Source organism: Cheilinus undulatus, linkage group 19 (assembly GCF_018320785.1).
Source record: "Cheilinus undulatus linkage group 19, ASM1832078v1, whole genome shotgun sequence".
Lineage (NCBI taxonomy): Eukaryota > Metazoa > Chordata > Actinopteri > Labriformes > Labridae > Cheilinus > Cheilinus undulatus.
In genome coordinates, this window is record NC_054883.1 from 13,285,911 (window position 1) to 13,307,939 (window position 22,029).

At 37.3% G+C, this 22,029-nt stretch overlaps 3 protein-coding genes across 4 annotated transcripts; 1 reads left to right on the forward strand and 2 right to left on the reverse strand.

Moving 5' to 3' along the window:
* mix23 (mitochondrial matrix import factor 23) lies at positions 1 to 4,255 on the forward strand. Its single transcript, XM_041814545.1, has 6 exons — positions 1 to 84; positions 401 to 467; positions 1,197 to 1,322; positions 1,400 to 1,546; positions 3,779 to 3,838; positions 3,939 to 4,255. The coding sequence occupies exons 2-6, from the start codon at positions 417 to 419 to the stop codon at positions 3,987 to 3,989; spliced, it is 435 nt and encodes a 144-aa protein (XP_041670479.1). The 5' UTR covers positions 1 to 84; positions 401 to 416; the 3' UTR covers positions 3,990 to 4,255.
* A 3,637-nt stretch (positions 4,256 to 7,892) lies between these two features.
* LOC121527479 (cystatin-A-like) lies at positions 7,893 to 8,556 on the reverse strand. The gene is made up of 3 exons (XM_041814456.1): positions 8,358 to 8,556; positions 8,180 to 8,281; positions 7,893 to 8,081 (listed from the first exon to the last, which is right to left on the reverse strand). Exons 1-3 carry the CDS (start codon positions 8,427 to 8,429, stop codon positions 7,962 to 7,964), a joined length of 294 nt encoding a protein of 97 aa, XP_041670390.1. The 5' UTR covers positions 8,430 to 8,556; the 3' UTR covers positions 7,893 to 7,961.
* A 6,519-nt stretch (positions 8,557 to 15,075) lies between these two features.
* On the reverse strand, positions 15,076 to 19,207 carry LOC121527460 (cystatin-B-like). Of its 2 annotated transcripts, XM_041814431.1 has the most exons (4): positions 19,123 to 19,207; positions 17,793 to 17,876; positions 17,591 to 17,692; positions 15,076 to 15,376 (listed from the first exon to the last, which is right to left on the reverse strand). In XM_041814431.1, exons 2-4 carry the CDS (start codon positions 17,862 to 17,864, stop codon positions 15,218 to 15,220), a joined length of 333 nt encoding a protein of 110 aa, XP_041670365.1. In that variant the 5' UTR covers positions 17,865 to 17,876; positions 19,123 to 19,207; the 3' UTR covers positions 15,076 to 15,217. The 2 variants fall into 2 exon arrangements, with proteins under 2 accessions (XP_041670365.1, XP_041670366.1); XM_041814432.1 differs by lacking the exon at positions 19,123 to 19,207 and having other exon boundaries at positions 17,793 to 17,925.
* Between the last annotated feature and the right edge of the window lie 2,822 nt (positions 19,208 to 22,029).

The window sequence follows — 22,029 nt, forward strand, 5'->3', positions numbered from 1 at the left end:
CTGCTATGTGCCTGATCAAAACATCGTGGCGCTTCAGTTGGAATCTGTCAGTCATCACATCATTGTTCAGCCTGGATAACTAAAGTAACGTTTAAGGTCTTGGTGTCCTTTGGTTGTGGTAATGCGTCATATAGTTATTAGGTCAGAGTTGGGTTGAGTAATTTTCAAATCGATAGGACTTAGACACAGAGCATTTTAACATACGTTATGTAACTGTTCTGTATTTTTTAGTTACAGTATACTTTAAATTAAATGAAATGTGTTGTTGAGGGTCATGTGAGGAAAACGCTTTCCACGGCTACAACAAATGAGGGGGCAATACTAAGTTTAACAGATTTAGCGAGGTGTTTTTCCATTCAGGCACTTTATTAAACAGTCATCTCACGTTGTGTGTGGTCAGGACCCCGCAGTCCACTATGGCGGCGCCCGGTGGAACTTTAGACTGTGAGGACTTTTCAATGTTTCAGGTAATTTAAACTAAAAAAAAAAAAAACTCCGGGAAAACATTTAATTAAATGGATACATTTGGGGTCTAAACTGTTTTATATTTGACATGCTGTGCTCATTATTTTTATTTTACGTCTGTAAATGACTGACCCTCCTGTTACATTCCGGTTTACACTGTGTACTCTGCAACAGTTCAAGGTGCCAAACAGGATCAGCGGGACTGAAAACAGGCAGCTTATGCTTTTAAACGCACTGTCATACGTTTCCAAGAGGAACATGCCGAACCAGGACGTGCTATATTGATCACGGAGCTATTTTAGTTTCTTCAGAAATAATTTTAAAGTCGTTTATAAGCTTCAGATTTGCTTAAATGGTTCAAAACAAGTCCAAGGCAGAGACAGGTTTAAACTAGATTAGTATACCCGCATCTTATCAGGCTCTCCTAAGTCATTCACAGTAGAAAATGCGAGAAAAATTAAGAGTCCTCTCTTAGCTGAACTAACCAAGACACTTTGGAAACCACAGTCTGAAGTTGAAAAGATAAAGGTTAAGCTCCTCTATTTTTCTGAAACACAGAATTATTTCCTCAGAGGTGTTGAGAGGAATTCATCCCTGTATTTTGAACCTTATTTATTGAACAATGTTGCACATTAGTGTTCAGAAAACTTTGGAGTATAAATTGTTACTTTGATGCTTCTAGTTAAACTAAATTTACAGATTATCTGTTTACCACCCTGTTTGTTTTTCAGGAGGTACTGAAGGTGATGAGGACCATAGACGACCGTATAGTCCATGCCCTGAACACCACCGTGCCCACAGTGTCCTTCTCAGGCAAAGTGGATGCTACACAAACATGCAAACAACTCTATGAATCTGTGAGTGTGTCTGTCTGACTTGGGTAACATGTTTTATTTAGCATTTTCTCTTGAAGCAATAACTGTGTGTTCTACAGATGATGGAGGCCCATCTGAGCCGAGACAAAGCTATTAAGTCCTGTATAGCGCAAACATCTGAGGTGGTGGGGCGACTGCGTGAAGAGAGAGCGAAAGACAGTGAGAATCTGGTGCTCATCAAACAGCTCAGGAAGGAGCAGACCAAAGTGAGTAACTGCTCTGGACACAGAAGCTGAAAAGTCAGTAAACTTGACTTTTGTTAGCCCACCAAGTTGAGTGTCTGCAACTAAAAGTCACTGAAAGATATTTTTCCAGAAGCTGTGCAATCAAAGTAGGTGACTTCACCAATTTTACTTCAACTTTTCCAGTCATTTGTTAACACTGACTCACCTTTTTTTTGACACATGATGCTGACATCTAATTCAGAATTGGGTAGATGATCCTTTATAAACACTCAAATGTCTTACTTTTAACATGTAGCATGCCATCTGTGTTCTATTTCCATTGGCTTTACATGTTTTAGATATAAACACATTATGTTTTCATTTACATTTACAAAGCATCTTAACTTTTTAGGCTGTAAGCTCAAGTCTTGGGGGTTTACATGCAGTAGGTCTAAAAGTCTGAATATTTAGAACCATGTCTTTGTCTCAGCATGCCCCCAAAATTAATTTAACCACTTTTGTCCCTTTAAACTCAAATTTCCTTTTCATTAGGTACAATACCTTCTTTGTACTGAAGTGCCATTAGAAATCTCAGACATGTTATATTGGACAGAAACACACTGTACCCCCCTGTGTCACCTTTAAAACAACCATTAGTGAGAACCAAAGACTGCATTTAAAGATGGAAAGCAGGGGTCCATTTTATAAAGCAAGTTTAGTGAAGATCTTGAGTCTGTAAACCCTGAAATGAGGGAAGCTCTTTCTGTTTCAGAGAAGGAGGAAACTCACACCCAGGAATTGGGGTTGAGTCAGGGCTGTTTGACAAGGAGAGGAAACCTAAGCTCTGAGTCAGTTAGTGTTGTGGTGACTGCGTCTGTGAAGCTTACCTGATCAGGAAAAGGTTTTCTTTAATAAACTCCCAGCTTCTCTCTGTCTCCTCCCTTTGACAGAGCCAGAGATGCAGTTTCATTTCAGTTTTCTTTCATTTATTCTTTCAGTTCGTATCAGGTGCATCACTCACATTTTCCCTGAGTAAAAGTCAATGTTTTGTCATATGGATATAAAGACACAAGACTAAATCAAATGAACATTTTGTAATGAACATGACGTGCTTTAGAGCATATATTAGCGGCTGCCTTTCTCCACGCTCTATGTCAGTAAATGCCAATTTAAATAGACTGAATTAATGTGATAAAAAAGGATAAAGGTGAGAGTTTTTAAGTTTGAAACCAGCATTTTCATAAGAATAAAACTAAAGAACAAGTTGTGCCAGTGTGAAGAAAATCTAATTAGCTAAAGCTTTGAGAGTAATTATAATTTTGAGATAAAAGCAGTCAATTTATGATATTTAAGTTGATATTTACTGTATTAAAGTTGTACTTCCTGAGTTAAAAAATAAAAAAACGCAAGAAGTAATTTTCATGGGAAATGTACAGATTTCCTTCATTAAGGTGGTTTATTGTTAATCTCCAGTATTTGTGTGCTTTACAAGTTATCATAATCTAAATTAACACAAAGCCGAGGTGTCTTTGTAACATGACGCTTCTAAAAGAACGTGTTCAGACTAAAATAGACTAACTTCAAAATATCAATGAGAATTATAACTTCATTGATTTATCACTTGAGTCTTGTAAATTTATAACTTAAATCTCAGAATTCAAGACTTCATTCTCATAAATGTATGACACATATTTTAATATTATGAATTTATTTCAAAATCTTGCTTTTTTCTTTTATGTTGCCCTAATAGGCCATACGTTGTACCTTCCTAAACTGGTCTAACTCTTTTTTTCCCCCACTAATAATTAGTAAATGAGCTCAGAGGATTTCTAGTTTGGGAAGCTAAAATACGTAGACCTTTTGTTGTTACCTGTTGCCATGTTGGATCATTGAATCAGGGCTCTATAAATGATGGCTTTTCGTGGTCTTGTTGCCAACACTGAACTCAGAGTGACCTACTCAGAACTGATTTAACTCAGATTTGCTTTTCTGAAACTGGCCACTCAGTATTTCTCATCTGAGGGTAGATCAAATCAGAGGTCTAAGTTGTTTTCTGAGCTTGTTGAACATTCATCTTGAAATGGACCCCTGGTCTCAACTTTTTCCTCCTGCATTAAAAACCTGCACTTTTGATGTCTTGCACCTTTCACTAACTGAAATACACAGTTAAGTCCAGATGAAGCGTCAGAGCTCATATTTTGGCTTAACTTCTGTATTTTCATCATCATATCTAAGGTAATGGCATACTCTAATGTTTTTCTTTTTTGTCTCCAGTTAAAGTTGATGCAGTCAGAGCTAAATGTTGAAGAAGTTGTCAATGATAGAAGTCTGAAGGTGAGCTCACTATTATCTAAACATTTCCACGGTGTTATTCTGTCCAACATAGATAATCTTATATCTTTATACTGTATGTTATTTCCCAATGTATTTACAGGTATTCAAGGAAAGGTGCAGAATCCACTACACACCGCCAAGGGTGAAGTGAAGCTCCATCTGCTGAGGGGAACTGCTTCACCCCCTGAGGTTCAAACCCAGACTGGATCTGAAACTGTGAACTGCTACAGCTGAGTCCCAACTGCCGGCCGTTCACCGTCCAGACACCTCCGACCTCTGCTCCTTCACACCTGTATTCCATTGTGATTATGTGTTGCATTGTCACCGCTGAAAACAGTCACTCATGTGCTTCTTTGATGAGAAACATTGTACAAAAGAGTTTTTTTAAAAAGACAATGAAAATTTTTCAAATTAAAATGTGTGGTTTAAGTTATTTTTAAATTCTTTTGAGAAACTTAGTTGTCTTCAAGCAGCAGAGGTGGAAAAAGTACTAGACTATTGTACTCAAAGTACAGTTACTGTGGTTAAAATTTACTTAAGTAGAAGTTAAAGTACTGGTATATAAATCTACTCAAGTAAAAGTAAAATGTAAGTCCTTTAAAATTCACTTGAAGTATGGAGTTGCTCATTTTGATACCCAAGGGGCTTTCACAGTGAAATATGACCCGTCCTTAATGTGTAAAAACAAGAAAATATGGACCTCCTACAGGGTTGTTTATTATAAGGTTTGGCCTAACCTAAAGTACAATGCAACAGCTGTTTAGGGAAGAAATGTGGAATCATTCTCTTGCTATGTGCATGTACTGACTGTCATGTGTTGTGGAAGTCAAACAACTGGTTGTTTTCATGTTGGTAGAAAGCTTGGACCTTGTTATGGCTTTAAGTGTTCATTTCTTTACTCGGTACTTGATGCTTTTTAAAGTGTAATTAAGTATAATACCTCACTAAAAATATACTTGAGTGAAAGTAAAGGTAGTGATTTTCAAACTACTCAAAAAGGTACTCAGTTACAGTAGTCTGAGTGAATGTAATTAGTTACTTTCCACCCCTGACAAACAGTGGATAAAAATTGAACAATGGGCTTTAGTCCAGTAGATGTCACACTCTGATAGGTCTCAAAACAAAGCTTCCCACAAACACCACTTCACCTCCTCCACTATGTCTGCACCAGTGATCCAGTGAGTGCAGTGCAGACATTTGTAGCACTGATCTCCTCTCAGGTTTGCAGCCCTAAACTGATTCTGTTCTGATTTCTTGAAAGTACCGTATAGGCCCAAATATACGCCCCCCCCCCCCCCCCCCAGAAACTGCCTTATATTCAGATCAATACTGTATTTAAACCCATATCTTTTCTTCGGTTTGGAAAGTCTGTTGGTTCTTTTGCAGATGTGCTACTGTGATGTAACTCCACCTTTGTGCTTCTACAAACGGCATCCTTGTGTGGGTGCAGCCACCTCTTTTCCTCTAACTGGTCACAAGGATAATGGCTGGAGAGATTCATGAGTTTAACCCTTGTGTTCAGGTTTTTTGTTACACTACCAGTGTTCAGGGGTTTGGTGGGCCCGCTGTTTATTAGGTTTATAAACCAATACAGCCATAACAATTATGTGAAAATTCTTAACAGTGATTTACTTTGGCTCATTTACAAGCAATATAGACAGGATTTATCTGTCCTTAACCCCTTTTTTAATGTATTTTTGGGCTTTTTAGTACCTTTATTTGACAGAGGAGGACAGTGGATAGAGTTGGAAATGGGGTGAGAGTGGGGAGAGACATGCAGCAAAGGACCCCAGGCCGGATTCGAACCCAGGCCGCCCACATACATGGATAGCACATCAGATCACTAGACCATCTGCGCACCTGTCCAGCAGCTATTTACCATAATCAGCCAGAATTAAGAATTAATCAAAGCATTTGCATCCAAATGTGTCTGCCTCCAAGTCTTTCAACTTTCTCTTAAAAGTGTCCAATGAGATCAGTTCACTGAGTTTTAACTCTTTTTGTAAATCATTCCAGGCAGAGGGAGCAGCAAATTTGAATGCCTTTTTTCCCAGATCAGTTCTGACCTTTGGGACAGACAGCAAATAAAGATCCTGGAACAAAGACTAAGTTCATGTACTCTTCTGAATGATGTAGGTCTGAGGGTAGGAGGGTAGACGGCCAAGAATAACCTTGTAGACGAGAATGTGCCAGTGTTTTAGTCTATGTGTAGACAATGAAGACCAACCCACAAAATCGTACAACAAACAGTGATGAGTGAGGGATTTGAAGTTAGTTATGAACCTCAGAGCTCCATGATACACGGTGTCAAGAGCATGTAAGCTCTGAGACGAAGCATGCATGTACAAAACATCACCATAGTCCAACACTGACATAAAAGTGGCACTATCAGGTTTTCTTTTTAGATTCAAAAGCCAGGCAGAATTGAACCTAAAATAAAAACCCAGCTTCAGTTTTAGCCTTTTTATCAGCTCCTGAATGTGAGGAGTAAAAGACAGGGACTCATCAATCAAAATACCAAGATATCAGTAGCTCAAAACAAACTCAATCTGAGAAAGTTTTAAATCATAAAACTTCTGCTGAACAGAGTCAAAAGCAAGTTGTAACTGCGGAAGAGCTTGGTCTGGGGTGGATGCTGAGCAGTACATGACAGTGTCGTCAGCATAAAAATGAAAATCTGCATTAGTAACATTCAGATCAATACCACTGATATAAAGAATGAACAGGAGTAGCCCTAAAACTGAGCCTTGAGGCACTCCTTTGGTTACAGGAAGAGAGGCAAAGGTGCAACCATCTGCTTGGACACATTGAGTTCTGTCTATAGGGTAGTTGCTAAACCAGTTTATTGTTTGATCAGATAGTCCAGCCTTAAACAATCTGAATTTAAGAATCGAGTGGTCCACCATATCAAAGGCCTTAGAAAGGTAAAAAAAAAAAAGGGGGGGGGGGCTGCATAATGCTGCTTATTGTCAATAAAACCAATAAAATCGTTAAAACTTTAAGCGCCGCTGTCGTGGAGCTATGTCTCTTTCTAAAACCAGCACTCACTTGCCACTTTATTAGGTACACCTTCCAAGTATGGGGTTGTACCCCCCTTTTGCATTCAGAGCTGCCTTCATTCCTTGTTGCATAGTTTCAACAAGGTGTTGGAAACATTCCTCCAAAATGTTGGTTCATACTGACATGATGGCATCACGCAGTTGCTACAGATTTGTTGGCTGCACATCCATGATGTGAATCTCCCGTTCCACCACATCCCAAAGCTGCTCTATTGGATTGAGATCTGGTGAATGCGGAAGCCACCGGAGTACAGTGAACTCACTGTCATGTTCAAGAAACCAGTTTGAGATGATATGTGACATGGTGCATAGGCAGCCATTGAAAAATAGTTTTTATGTATGTTCTTCACAGAAAATGAGCCAAGGTCGATGAATCTGGGGTTGGAGAAATGATCATATAATTTCTCTTTTAACAAACACCACACAAGGGTTAATTCCTCTTTGGAACATGTTTGAGCCTCTGGGTGGCGTTTACACAAGCTGAAGGAGATGCCACCCAGTCAGTGTCAACACAGAGCTGACAACAACAAACCAAGAAGAAGTTTGACTAACCTTTTGACTCAGAAGTTATAACTCAGTGGCAACTTTATGCCATATTTGTATTAAAAAGTTGCATTTTATGCCTTTATTTCAGCATATGAAGATATTTAACCCATTTGTAGTCGGATTTTGGTAATTTTCTGACTCTGCTGCAACCAAAAGTCAAACATCTCAAGTGAAAAATCTGAATAATTGTAACAGACTTTTAAGGGGAATTTTTCCTGCCTCATCCTCATGAATAATTCTTTTTCTTCACCTTTAATACAACATTTTAATCATTGGGTTGCATTGGGCTCTGCCAAACTTTGACTAAGTCTTCTTGACAAATGCTACCATGTTAAAAGCTAAACTTAAGATGGTCTTTAGGTTGCTTTTATTCAGTTTAAGTTGTATTTACTTTAGTTTTAGATCTGACTTTAAAACCAGACAACAGACACAAAGTTAACCACAAGGAATCTCATTTGTGATGTATTCTTTATTTTTCCATGAAAAATTCAACTTATTTCCAAAGTTGAATATTCCCATCAGAAAGGTTTGATTGGATCGTCTTTGCTGTGGTCCTCCTCCAGACTGGTCAGCATGATCTCTCCTGAGAGGCTTTTGAAGACTTTGATATGGAGGTAAGAGGAACCTCCCACATCAACCTGCAGGGAATACATAAATCTCCTTGATTCCAAAGTTCATTCTGTTAACATAAGCAAGCTTTCAATTCTTTCTTTTCCTTTATCACAACATTCATTACCTTAATAATGTAGTTCATTCCAGCCACAACCTGTTCCCTGTACTGAACTGCTGTGAAAACCTCATAGTTCCCCCCCGTCTTCTCCTCCACTTGAGCCTTCACCTGCACCAGAATCAAACCATGTGTCATAAATGCAGACCTGAGGAGAGATTAACATTCAAACATGAAGAAAGCTCACCTGATCACAAAGCTTCTGAATTTCCTCATCTGCGTCCTTCGTCTCACCAAAACCACCAGGAATGTTAGACATGATTACGAGGTCTGCTGAAATCCACTCTGCTCTGATGAGTGCATCTGCAGCCACTGATCAGACATATTTATACTGTCTGACCACCTACATGACCTGTGCATGTGTGGTCATTGTTACACCCTTCGTATGAATGACTCCCACATTCCAGCCAACACTGGGACACTTCTCTAAAACTTTTGTCTTGAAATTGTGTAATGCAGATTCTGATCTTGTATTGAATCTTCACAGCCTCTTAATTCATAGTTTTATTTTGAAAATTATCAAAAACAAAAACAAACTTTTCTCCTGTTGCATTAAACCTATTATGACTGATTAACAAATCTGAACTCTACAAATCAGATTTTGCCTCTTGCTTTTTACAAGAGTGCACATGTTTGCTAACATTTAAGCCACATTTTCTATATTAACAGATGAGCTTTATATACAGGGAGCTAGTTTAATCTCAGATGTGAACAAAGTACTCACAGGCATGCCTGCTCACACAGATAGCTGAGCCCCAGAGAATGAGCTGTACCCAGTTATGATTTACTGATCAGATCAATGCATGTGTGTTGATTCAGTAGCATTGGTGCTAGCATCGTGGCTAACAGTTACTTCATTTTGGAGTTGAAAAGTGTGTCAAGCTATTATTGCATTCTAATGTTGTAATTATTTGTTAGTGCCACTTTCTCAACCTCCCTCAACCACCTGCTGACCATTTTAACCACTTTTATTAGCAACTTTCATTGTTTTTTCATTTTTTAGCTAAAGTTTGCCTTTTATTATCCATTTTTTTGCCACATTTAAACTGATTTTCGTTGCTTTTTCACTCCCATGTTTCCCTCTTATAACTCTTTCTGCCATTTTTAAACCGATATTTTGCTACTGCTGAAACCCTGTTCACCACATTTCTGTCTGTTTCTGCAACTTTTGTCCCATTTTCTCCCTATTTTTGCCTCTGTTAACCCACTTTAGCCCGTGCTAACCCATATTAGCCATTTACAATTGATTTCACTTTCATGATTTTACTGAACTCCATGGGCCCCCATTTGGCTGGGCTCCAGAATCAGTGTTAATTTTTGCAGCTATTTTTAGTTTTAGTCTTTAAATGAAATGCATTTTATTTTTAGTCCCACTGTCCAGAAAGCTCCCCCCATTTCACCCCCTTATGTGCAGCCTTGCTCACGGGTTGATTTAGCTCCTCTTTTAAACATATCTAATTGGAAAGTTTTGTAAAGTTAAACACCTTATTACAGTTTTTATTGATGCAGAAAAATGTCAAGATTTCACAAAATCCTCCTCCCTTAACTTGTTGGGATTACTCAACAATAAGGGAGAGTTTCTTTGTTGGGACAGTTTCAACATCTGAGGCCACTGATTGGCTGTGAAGTCAGACTCCTTTTTTGAGCAATCATTGTGACAATCTGGAGATTTGAGGTTCCCAGAGGTCAGTTTGATGTCAACATATTGTAAATAAATTTTAAAAATGTGGACTCAACAGACACAGAACAATCCACAGAATGAAAGAAAACATATTTATATGAAACTGAAATTAAAAGATGGATTTCTTTGAGCCTGTTAAATTATGTTAATTTCAATGGTCACATATCATGCAAAATACATGTTTTCAGGCTCTTCTAGCAAAATGATGTGCCCCTGACCAGTCTGCTATCCCCCCAAAAAATCAACTCCAGTGGTGCATTTAATTCAAGCATAAAAACCATTAAAACACAGGACACTCAGTAATAAATATAAAAGTATTTGAATGTAGTATAAAAGTAAGAGGACAAACTCTTCAAAGTGTAGAAAAGTACCACAGGGTGCCCAGTAGATGACAGAATGAAAGCAGTAAACATCATCTGATGATCTGATCATTCAGGTCTGACAGCCGTGGGAAAGAAACCGTCTCTGAGTCTGCTGGTGCGTGTTTCTGCAGCTCTGTAGCGTCTGCCAGATGGCAAAAGTTCAAAGATTTGATAACCAGGGTGTGATGGGTTTTTCATTATGCTTTTTGCTCTGCTGATGTAGCATGAAGAAGCAGGTTCTTCCTGGGAGGGGCAGGAAGAAACTGATGAGCTTTTTTGCAGACCCAATGACTAAAGTTATTATAGTTGACTAAAAATAACCAAATCTAAAATGTAGAAACTGTTTTAGCTCACTAAAATTAAAGAAAAACTCAGCTTTGCAGGAAAATGAAACAAACTTCAACTTAATTCTGTGCTTCAAAACAAACTAAAATGAAAAACATTAGAGAGAAAGTCTCATTGTTTTTAGTCTTTGACAGCAACAGTCTCACTGACATTTCCATCCAGGCCTAGAGAAGGTAAAATGGCACAATTTGATTGAAGAAGACTTTGCACGATAGTTATTTTAGGTCTTGAGTTGTATCCCAATATCAAATTAAAATAAATAAAACGAAAAGTGACGAGCAGCCAGTTTCAAAGTTGTTTAAAGCTGTATAACTTTTTTTTTTTGGACCATTTTGGGTCTCAAACCTGACAGATATCCCTGAAAAACTCCCAGAAAAGAAAAGAAAAACAAAAAAACTAACACTTCAGTCAGGAATGCTCTTGTCACACATTTTACCGTTTTAATGCAAAATGTACAGTTTTACTTGTTGGAGATGACTCTGCTCAAAAGATGCTCCCTTAGTTGAGCACATAGCTAAAAAGCCCTGTGGAGACAGATACATTTATGGCAATGCATACTGAATACAACAAAATTAGTTCAGAAGCAATTAATCATAGCAGCATGAATCTCAATATGAGGGTGCAACAGCTTTATGCTATAAAGGAGGAGGCTGGGGTGGAGGAGGTTAAGCTTTCCCAGCAGCAGTATGGTGCATCAGCATTGATGAAGCAGGGATCAGTGAGAAGAGCGTCATATTTAAATGGACTGCTGTTGAGAGAAAGTGCTGATTGGTTGTGGGATAAGTGGGATCCGCTGGCCATCAGCTGATCACGGCTGGGAGTATGACTTCATGAATTAACATAAGCTTCATTAAACAGTAAAACTACAATGAGGCATCTTTGCAACATAAAAGGATGAAAACCAAACTGAAATTGTAAACAAAATGTAAAAACTAAATGAAAATAAAAGCTAAAGAAAAATCTAAAACTATTATGACCTTGATAATGACTCTTTGTCATGGTTCAGCTCACATACCACACTGAGATACAGGCTGTGAGATTGCTCTCTATTGTTGCCTGGTAGAACTTCCTCTTTGCATCGTTCCTCCTGAGTGATCTGAGAAAGTAAAAACTAATCAAACCTCCGTATGTTTACATTTAGGATGCCAAATGACATATTATCAATATTATTCTGAAGTTAGATATCCAATATTTTGTTTTCTCTGTAAACAAAACTATCAAAGTCTCAAACATGTCAAGTTCAAATATTTCAAAGAATTCAATAATTCTGTATATGCTTTAGAAATGTTGATATCAATATTCGGCATCACTCCTTAATAGAAAATCAGTATAGAGATGTGGTTTTCCAGCGGCAGTAATACATCATAAAGGATAATCTTAGGAACATCGATATGTCAGGGAAGAGATTATTGTTGTTAGCAAAACCAAAGCCAGTTCAGTTTGATTAATATTTACGCCACCAGCGGTAAGTTTACTTACATAATACTGTTGTAAGATACTGAATCTAACATTTTCCATCTTTATTCCTCATCTATAGTGATATGGTCAAGGGATTTTAATCTGTTTTTTTTTAATCATAAAAATATTGATCATAGGCCTCCAGAAAACACAATCCCAGACTAAACTGCAGTTCACATGTTAGTATTGGTCTCTGATATTTGGAGAAAAAAGAAACCTCAACAAAACTTGAACTCAGTGTGATCTAAGAATCTCTGCTAATCCTTTTGATTTGGGTGTGGATAATGCAATCAAACTCAAAGATTCATACAGACAAAATATAGTGCAAAGTATTGGAAATGCCTTTTTAATTTTTTTTCTGGAATCTATAATCTGTTTAAATAAAGTGCTAAGGATTCACAACAAAGAAATGATTTTCCTGATGATAATTACAGACATGAGACCGTTGTCTGTATGACCAAATGATATGACCCCAGCACAAAACTAAGTCTCATTATTAAAAAAACCCACACACTTAATTTTTTTAAATAAAAAAGTATGTTGAGTATAATAGGAATATTAGTTACAATAATTACATGTTTTAATTTTGGGGTAGCTTTGATATCATTATTCACGTCTGAATTAGTGTCTGAAATAATTTTGGATTGTTCTGATATGCACACATTATGATCCACTATATTTCACTTCCTATTATCATTGTTATTATTCCTATTCCACCATATTTAACTTTTTATTATTACTATTATTATACCTGTTCCACTACATTTCACATTCTGTATAGCTCACCATATCGGGAATATTAGGATCTCCATCCCCCAGGACCTCCTTACCTTTGTAATGGAAGTAGAGATGCACCGCTTTCCTCTGCACACCTGCACTGCTAAATCAATTGAAATGAATTCAATAAAACCTCCTCTCCATAAGTGTCTTTTTCCAAACCATAAACCACTGTTTTTGTTTCACTGATGAATTTCACATAATGAAGGAGTAAAGCTGTCAAAAGTGTCCTTTGAGGTTTGTGCTGCAAGCCTCTTGCAGTGTTTCAGGATTGCTTCCAGCACAAGCTGATTGGCTATGCCCCTTTTAGCAGCATTTTATTTTCATTGTAGGTCATGAAACTTTCAGTAATAGCATTACTTTAACATATTGACAACCTATTAAAGTAGGTCTGTGTTCATAACCAAGGCTGCCCATAAGAGGAGAAGGGGAGAGTTTCCTGGGACGCAACCAAACAACTGCCTTCAGGACGAATGCTGGCACCAATGCTGCTGATCCAACACATTTACATCTAACCTTGCAAAGCATATAGATGCACCCGTTTCTTTGTTTCTCACTGGCGAATCCATCTTGCAAAGCTCCCATCAGAACCATTTGGGTCCGGTTAGAAAGTGTCAGAACCAATCAGTGACGAGGGGCAGTACTTTTGGGCACGGCGGAGTCATGACATATGCAAGCAGCAACAAGAGGCCGGTGCCATTATGGTGGAAGACATTAGCGTGGATGCTGCTAAAGCGCCAGTTTTAGCAGCACAAGAAGAAGAACAAAGAACAGCAGTGAGTTGTTTTTCTTTTCAAAAACAACCAAAGTCTTGTACTGACATATCTACATGTTTTCAAAGTTTTTGAAAACATTTGACCACAGAACAGTTTTCCACTTTGGACTGAGACAATTCATTTCAAACAACTTTATTAATCCCTAAAGGGACAATTGGTTCTGGCAACTGGTGCAGCAAAAAAAAAAAATTGTGTTGACAGATGATGATTTCTGGAAGGCATGATTCCAGTACAGAATATTGCCAGTTTTTATTGCACTGCTTTCTGAATATCATGAGAATCCAACGCTGACCTCGGCCTTGTTCCTTGCTCACAGAGATTTCTTGAGATTCTCTCAATCTTGATGATATTATGTATTAGTGGTGTAAAGATAAATCAATCCGGATCCCGCAGTGACTTTTTACCTCAAACAAGAGTCACATTAGCCATAGGTGCTCATTAGGTACATGTCTGGGTGTGTTATACTGCTCATCACCAAAACGTCCTACCTACCTGGTCATGTTACTGACCTGTTGCCAGTGAAGTAGTTGCAAAATGCTCCACCAACTGTTTTTCATTAGTACCACTTACTTTTCCAGCCTTTTGTTGCTCTGTTTCTACTTTTTTGAGATTTGTTGCTGCCACCAAATTCAAAATAATAGTTTTCACAACATGGAAAAATGTCTCAGTTTCAACATCTGATGTTATGTTCTACTCTGAATAAAATATGCAAGGGATTTACAAAAAAGCTAACATTAATTCAATACTTCATAAGACCTTTTTCAGACCCTCTTACTGCGTTTCAGGATCTCCTTGCATCTTCAATTTCTACCCAGTTACATTGACGACAATTATGTGCATCTTTTGTGCAGGTTTTTAGATTAAAAGAATGATGTTAAAGTTAAGAAAATCCAGATAGTATTTATTACTGTAGTATACATATGAAGCTTTCTCTGAGAAGCTAACAGTGCTAACATTAACAGACTGTACTAGTTACACACTTGGTAAAAGCTTCGCCACAAAGCTGCATTTTATTTTCAACATCCTGTAAAATGTTTAAAAGTATCAGCCCCAGCCTCAACTCCCACACCTTCTCCTCTAACCACTTCTCCAAAAACTGTCATTTACATGCACACATCACTCGATCAAAACAGTGACTTGCTAGCTAGGGACACAGTGGAGCTTTAAGGGGCTTACACTCTGATACGGTTTATAAGATTTGCAAATCATTGCATTTTATTTTTATTTACATCTTACACGATGCCACAACTTTTTAGAATTGGGGTTGTATAAAGTAGCCTAAAACAGCATCAGAAGGTGACTGCATAATCTAAATATTGTAAATGCCATTCAAAAGTAAGGCACTATTTAATCTACAGTAGAACCTGACACAAAAGAAGACTTTCTTTTTTAATTTTACTGCACTTCTAAAGAAATCTGTCTTTTCATGTTAATGACCTGTAGATGCCTGTTAGTTATTAAAATTAAATATAGATTAAGAAAATAAACACTTAATAACACAACAAAAACTCTGAATCATTTATTCATTCATTTCGTACAAAACAGTTCCATTTTAACATCTTTGAAAATGATGTAAGGTATCCAAACAGTATGGAGCAATGTTTTACATATGGAGCATGATTATTTGTCATGACTGACTAGAACAAGACTACTGTTTAACGGCATAGTTGCTTTTCACTTGAAGGTGCACCACAGGATCATCACGGCTCTTGTATTCCTGAATACTGTCCAGATAAGTTGCTTCTCCGGTACATGCAAGTGGTTTATGAACACGAAGATTAATATGTTCCTCTCCTCCCACGTGGACCTGGAATAAAACAAAAAGGGAATTCTTAAAGATCTTCAAACCCAATTTACATTTTAAGGCCACCTGAATGGAGCAGAAACAAACCGATCCTCAATGTAGGTGTGGGAAAACGTTTAAGCATGGTGGCTTAATGACACATTCAAGAGTTGGGTTTTTATGGTAACAGAATTTTTTAATTTGGATATTACACCAGTATAACTCAAACAATATCGATACTTTTTTCAGAACCAGGGAGCAAAACAGAAACCCTTGGCACCCAGTGTTGGTACTTTCTTGTTTTGATAAACAGTAATTGCACGCCAACTTCTGCACACTGTTTAACTGAGCAAATACACTGCAAATGTGCCTGAATGTTGACAGTATATTTGTGCAATATATTAATCATTTAAGTTAACTCTATTGTTTTAGACAAAAAGTATCAAAGAGATTTAGACTACCTTGTTCAGGCAAAAAAAAAAATGAATCATCCAGTTATATTCAACATTAGGTCATAGATACATAAACAACCAGAACTTAAGGTAAATTTTTAAATGTGTCAATAAATCAACCTCAATCTAGAGAGCTGAGCTTCTTAGAGTAAGTGACAGAGCCGGTAAACAAGTGGACTTGGACTAGACTGAAACACACGAAAAAGTATTTGGATGAGATGATACACCTGTTCCACGATCCCTGATCAGAGTAAGCTCTCTTTAAAACACTTCCCCACGCTCATATTAAACCAGATAATACAGGAGGCGTGGTGCACGCTGGTGTTCCAATCACACACTGAGAAATGACGGGTTAACTGCTGTTTAATCAGATGTAATCACTGGTAGGTCTAAACAATTTGCAAAAATAATCGAATCGCGATTTTCCCCCTCCGATATTGCAATTACAATTTAATATGCCATTATTTTTGGGTTATTCATCTTACATATTTTTTCAGTAAAGATAAGAAATTATCTTTAAATAAAAATGATTATTTTGGCTCATACTGCAAATTTGATATCAATTGCTATATTGACGAGGATGAACATTTTTATGTCAATCTTGTTTTAAAGAAGAAGAACATATTCATTAGTAAAACAGGGTTTTTTTTTAATTTAAAAAATAGGAATATTTGCATAATGTGCATAAAATCTCTGCTGCAAAAAAGTATGAAACTGGTATTCTGATACACTTCAAGTTAAAGAAATATTGCAACTTTTGCAATTTGTAAATTGCTGCAGGCCATATTGTGTTTTAATCTAATTTGTGATTAATTGCCCTGTCCTAGTCACTGGTGCTGCATAAACATGTTTGAATTTGTGTCTGTCTTTGCATAGCCTGCATTAGGGACCACAGATGAAAATTAGCTTTATAGCTAACTCTGGCTTGACAGTTTTGTTTTGCATGGTCCCTGTCAAATAAACTAAGAAACTAAAAATTACACAGCAGGCAGGCCGTGTGATGCTTTGTTAAAGCTTGAAAAAGTGAGTGCACTAAAACTCTGTACATAAGTCAAAAGGAACAGCTTTAATGCTCCCCTTATAGTGTTGTTGGCCTATCACTGCACATATGCACTGTTGTGCAGAGACACTGAGCCATTGTGCAGTTATTTGGTAATCTCTTCTTTTAATTACCAAAAATTGCAGAGAAATCCTACAAATACTACCTAAATTATACAAAAACAATGCTGATGTATGTCGTCTACCTGAGCAGTACTAAAACAATTGTGTGGTTTTGACAGGATGTTACATACAGTTTTTCATAAATTCATCCCTCTCCCTTGCAACTGCCGTTATCATTTCGGTACTTTAAAATACAATGACCATTACAACAACAAAGACTATATCCATTTAAAACATATGGTATCGAGAAAGTATCTCACAATCAACATTTGTCCATTTGGATTTTGTTTTATTAAAGTTTCCTTAGCCTTCTCACTTTTTAAAACACAGTATTCTATTCTAGTATTAGTATTCTAGATTAAGATGTTTATTATGTACATGATTAATAAAACATTTTTGTTTGTTCCTTTTGCAGTCAAACAATTGCCCTGCCTTTATTCTTTGCACTGGAAAATATCAAAAAACTCCTCACAGGAGTGTAAACTAGCCAACCAGATAAGATGTTTGGCACTGAGAGCACACAGTATTTTGTTTTGCTGTTGAGTAGTAGGGTAAAAAAAAACTTAAAATGGACTTTTTAAAACCCCAAGTTTACATTTCAACTGTTGGTGTAAATAAAAATTGCCTTGATGTAGTAGATGGTCCCAGCCACGCACTGTGTCGAATAGGTCTTGGCGACGAAAACATCAAATGTCTTCCCAGCTATGGCCTCCGCAGATCCCTTTAGCTAAAAAATAGAGGTAAAAACAAAACATGAGCGGCCCCGTTCACAGTGAATGGATAGTTTCGAAGTTGTATTGTCATAAACATGGTAGATTTATTCTTACGCTGTCAACAAGCTTCTGGATCTCTTCATTGGCTGGCTGTGGCGCTCCTATCCCTCCACACATCATTGGCATTTTGAGATTTTTCTGTGGAGTCAATTTCACGAAAAACAGACGACTGATGTGAGTTTGCCTCTGTCAGATGTTCAAGTTGAGTCATGAAATCATATGACTCAGGAGTTTGTAGCGTCAGTGGGCTGTACCATCAGTGCGCAGTGAAAGGAGTGGTCTGTTTTGATTGAATCCATAACCATGTCACAACCCAACTAAAACATGCAGTCTACAAGACCTTTGTAGATATGATGTGGTTTATGTTTGTTTTATTGTGTGTAAAACAGCAGAGTTGAGATTTCTTAAACATATACTTTAGTTGTCTCCTCTTTTTCGCTCTCGCTACTGACAAAGTGGGTTAGTCCGAGGCGCGGCTGTCTTGAGAACTGCTGAGTTCCAAACACTGGGAAGTGCCAAGATTGATCTGATCCAGGCAGGTTTGACTGGAAGGAGAACTTAAATAGTCATGGTATTTATGTTTGGGGCATCAAAGATGAGTCATGCTGTAACTAACCAGCTTTGTGAGCTTTTCTTCTTGCCTATGTTTCCTTTTACTGCTGTGTTGCCAAGCAGGTACCAAGCTAAAAAAACAAACACAAACTAAGAATCATGACTGAAAGCTGTCTGACAGCTAATTTTGATTTAATAGAGGGTTTTGTGGCTGGATGATTAATTTCAGTGTCTGGGATCATTTTCTTTGAAAATAACTGTATTGAAAGGCAGTGTTGTTCAGTGAATTCTTTAGAAACAGGATTTAGATAATTTTCTGCCAGTGCATTTTATCATTGGACTGAAATCAATCTACTTATCTAGACTTTGGCATTAAAATGAGGGCTGTAGCATTTTACACATCTCACTTGTATTTGAGGTGGAAATATTGGGCCTAAACTTCACAGTCCCTAAACAACAGTTTGGTTGGCCCCCTCTCTTTTAGCTTCCCTACCCATAGCAGCAGTTTTACCACTTAAAGGCGAGGTAGAATAACTATAGAGCACCATTCATACACAAAGGGATTCAAGTGTTATTGTACTGTTCTCATCCGTGTGAAACAGCAAGCTAAACTCATTTCTTCAACAAGTGTTCCTCCAATGAACAGGCAGCGTGTTGTACTTGGCAAGTTTTATTGAAGAAAAGGTAAAACTGAAAGAAACAAGCAATACAAACAAGTCCACAACAAAGTAAATATCATACACACATTCAAAATAACAAATGAACTTGTTGAAACAGTCTGTTTCTTAATATTCCTTTACAAATTAAATCAAAATGGACCTGCTGGCAATACCTGCGATGAACAGGATCAAGGATTGAGGCAGATTGCAGTCCCACTCAACATGTGCCCCTAACAGGATTAAAATGGCCGCCAAAACAATCCCACAGGAAGTAAGGTTACCAAAATAAAAGCATACTCTTCAAAATAAAAGTTGTAACTTAAACTGACAGCCATCAGTGCTTGAGTGGTACATCACAGTTATCTCACTCATTCTTCTTATATTTCATATCCCTACTGGAATTTTTCCCATAATCAAAAGTTGAACATCACTAGTTATTGTTGTTAAAGATATCAACAATGACATACCTGTAAACAACTGGCATTTAAAAAAAAACACAATACAACACAAAAAAATAATTTTAGAGATTCTAGCTTTAGATATTTTAAATTACTATGTGTAAAGGAGCTTCCTGGGACATCAGGTTCAAAGAGGCTATAAGATCCTGAGAAGTAAATATGAGGTGTATGTTTAGTGATTAAAAGGGTTTTTAATGTAACAGTCTAATACTACTTCTTGATTGTCCCTGGGGAGAACTCTTGGCCATAGAGCCTCCCAACAAAATGTAAACAATGAAATGGTTTCCCAAATGCCTTTTAGTGAACTCTAGTTGAGTTTTCTTCAACAGTGGCTTCTCTTTGCCACTCTCCTTTCCATAATATTCACTATAAATCATAATATATATCAGCAATAAAGGTGAGGGGTTCATCTGAAAACTCTAAACCAAGCAGAAATGAAGGCAGACCGTATGCAGGAAAATAGAAGTGATGCATTGTGTCAGTGACAGTGAGGAATGACTGCTGATTAGCTGCACTGTGAATGCCATATTGCTCCTGTTGATTAATTTCCATCTGAGTGTTTGTGTGAGAATAGGTGACAAACAGCATGAAGCCATGCAGCAACTTAATTACTCCATTATGTACGGTGGCCCTGAAGGCCAATAGGAATAAATATTTCAAAAGCGCAAAGTATATTTCACAAAAAAAACAAATCAATTTCACAAAACACAAATACACTTCACAGAACAAAAATAAATTTCACATAACACAAATAAATTTCACAGAACACAAATATATTTCACAGAACAAGAAAAAATATCTGAAAACACAAATACATTTCCCTGAGCAAAAATATATTTCATGGAGCATGAAAAAAATTTCACGGAGCACGAATTATATTTCAGGAAACCAGAAAAGGTGGGCCTTTATTTATTTCTGCCTTGTGCGGAAATCTCTGTCCAGCCACGGTTTCACTTCACAGCAAGCTTATAAAACATGAAAGGCATTAGCACCTAAAAATAACCACCAAGCACAGATCAACATTATCTATTTCACTAAGAGTGATGAAGATAATTGTAAACATTTTTAAAACCCCTTGAAGGTTTTAATTGTCTCTGACATTGCTGCAGGTCGCAAGGTTATTAATAAACTTAATCATTCCTCATCATCAATCTACATGCCAACGGAAGAGTAAACAGAGTGTTTTTGAACTCACTCATGGATCCAACTACAGCCACTGGTGCGTATTTAACAGTATTGGCAGAGGACCGCTGCCAGCCCGGTGCCAGCCGTTCCGTGCTATGACACGCAGGGATATATGCACCGGTATATCGGGATGTTTGTTGCTTGCTAAATTAGCCCAGCATCATTAACATAAGCTCTTCAATCATTTTCAGTTCTAATTGATATGTGTACTTCATGATACCCAGAGAGCATTTCAAGAATCACACAATATGTATGTCCCTTGTTAAAGCCTTATGTTAGCTGAATGTCCTCTTCCATCCTGGTAAACACTTTAAATTTCACGCTAGATTGGTTACTCTGGTATCCACTGGAAACAAGACATGACTTGGGTTTCGCCCCATCAGAGACAAGTACCAGGGTCCTATCCTCTCCGGTTTCCTGAAATTTATTTCATGCTCTGTAAAATTTATTTGTGCTCTGGGAAATGTATTTGTGTTTTGTGAAATTTATTTGTGTTTTGTGAAATTTATTTGTGTTTTGTGAAATATATTTTGCACTTTTGAAAAAGTTATTCCAATTGGCCTTCAGGGCCACCGTAAAATTAGAGACACAATTAGCAGATGCTGATTCGTCCTTGATCTCTGCTAAAATGAATTCAGCTTAAGAACCACATACTCATTTAGATTCTCCAAAATCAATCAATACAACAAATAAATATGTCTGTCAGGGTATGTGCCACAGTCTTTAGTGGCAGTAGCTGTAATTAAACCTCTACACATAAGCCAACACTTGATTCAGGCTCCTTAGGTGATTATAGACCCACATCTAATCTTTTATTTTTAAGATCCTGGAGAAAGTAGTGGCCAATCAGCTTTCTTCGAAATGGCGGTCTATTTAAAGGCTTTCAATCAGGATTTAGAGCCCACCATAGTACTGAAACTACATCAGTTAAAGTGACTAATGATCTACTGGTGGCTTCTGACAGAGGTCTTCTCTCTGTACTTGTTGTATTAGATCTTAGTGCTGCATTTGATACTATTGATTGTACTACTGACTAGTAATTAAAAGAGCCACTTTAAGCTGCTGTAAATCATATCTCTCAGATTGATCTCAGTTTATACATGTTAATGATAAGTCTACAAACACTACAGTTAGCTATGGTGTTCCTCAAAGCTCTGTGTTTAGACCAATCTTTTCACCCTTTATATGCCTGCTCTATGTGACATTATGAGGAACCATCCCATAGATTTCCATTGCTATGCTGATGATAGGCAACTATATGTTTCCATGAAGCCTGATGATAAAACTCAGTTATTTAAACTAGAAACATGCCTTGAAGACATTAAGACCAGGGTGGCCAGAAATGTCCTGCTACTTAACTCGGATAAGACTGAGGGGATTGTGCTTGGCTCCAAACTCCTCAGAGAGGCTTTTTCTAATAATGTAACTGCCTTAGAT

Coding starts and splice junctions, on each gene's coding strand:
- LOC121527460 (XM_041814431.1), bottom strand. CDS start 17,864: ATGCCAATGATGTGTGGAGGGATAGGAGCGCCACAGCCAGCCAATGAA. Junction 17,693..17,792: donor TCCAGAAGCTTGTTGACAGC/GTAAGAATAAAT, acceptor TCTATTTTTTAG/CTAAAGGGATCTGCGGAGGC. Junction 15,377..17,590: donor GGACCATCTACTACATCAAG/GCAATTTTTATT, acceptor GTTTTATTCCAG/GTCCACGTGGGAGGAGAGGA.
- mix23 (XM_041814545.1), top strand. CDS start 417: ATGGCGGCGCCCGGTGGAACTTTAGACTGTGAGGACTTTTCAATGTTT. Junction 468..1,196: donor AGGACTTTTCAATGTTTCAG/GTAATTTAAACT, acceptor TTTGTTTTTCAG/GAGGTACTGAAGGTGATGAG. Junction 1,547..3,778: donor TCAGGAAGGAGCAGACCAAA/GTGAGTAACTGC, acceptor TTTTGTCTCCAG/TTAAAGTTGATGCAGTCAGA.
- LOC121527479 (XM_041814456.1), bottom strand. CDS start 8,429: ATGTCTAACATTCCTGGTGGTTTTGGTGAGACGAAGGACGCAGATGAG. Junction 8,282..8,357: donor TTCAGAAGCTTTGTGATCAG/GTGAGCTTTCTT, acceptor ATTCTGGTGCAG/GTGAAGGCTCAAGTGGAGGA. Junction 8,082..8,179: donor GAATGAACTACATTATTAAG/GTAATGAATGTT, acceptor TATTCCCTGCAG/GTTGATGTGGGAGGTTCCTC.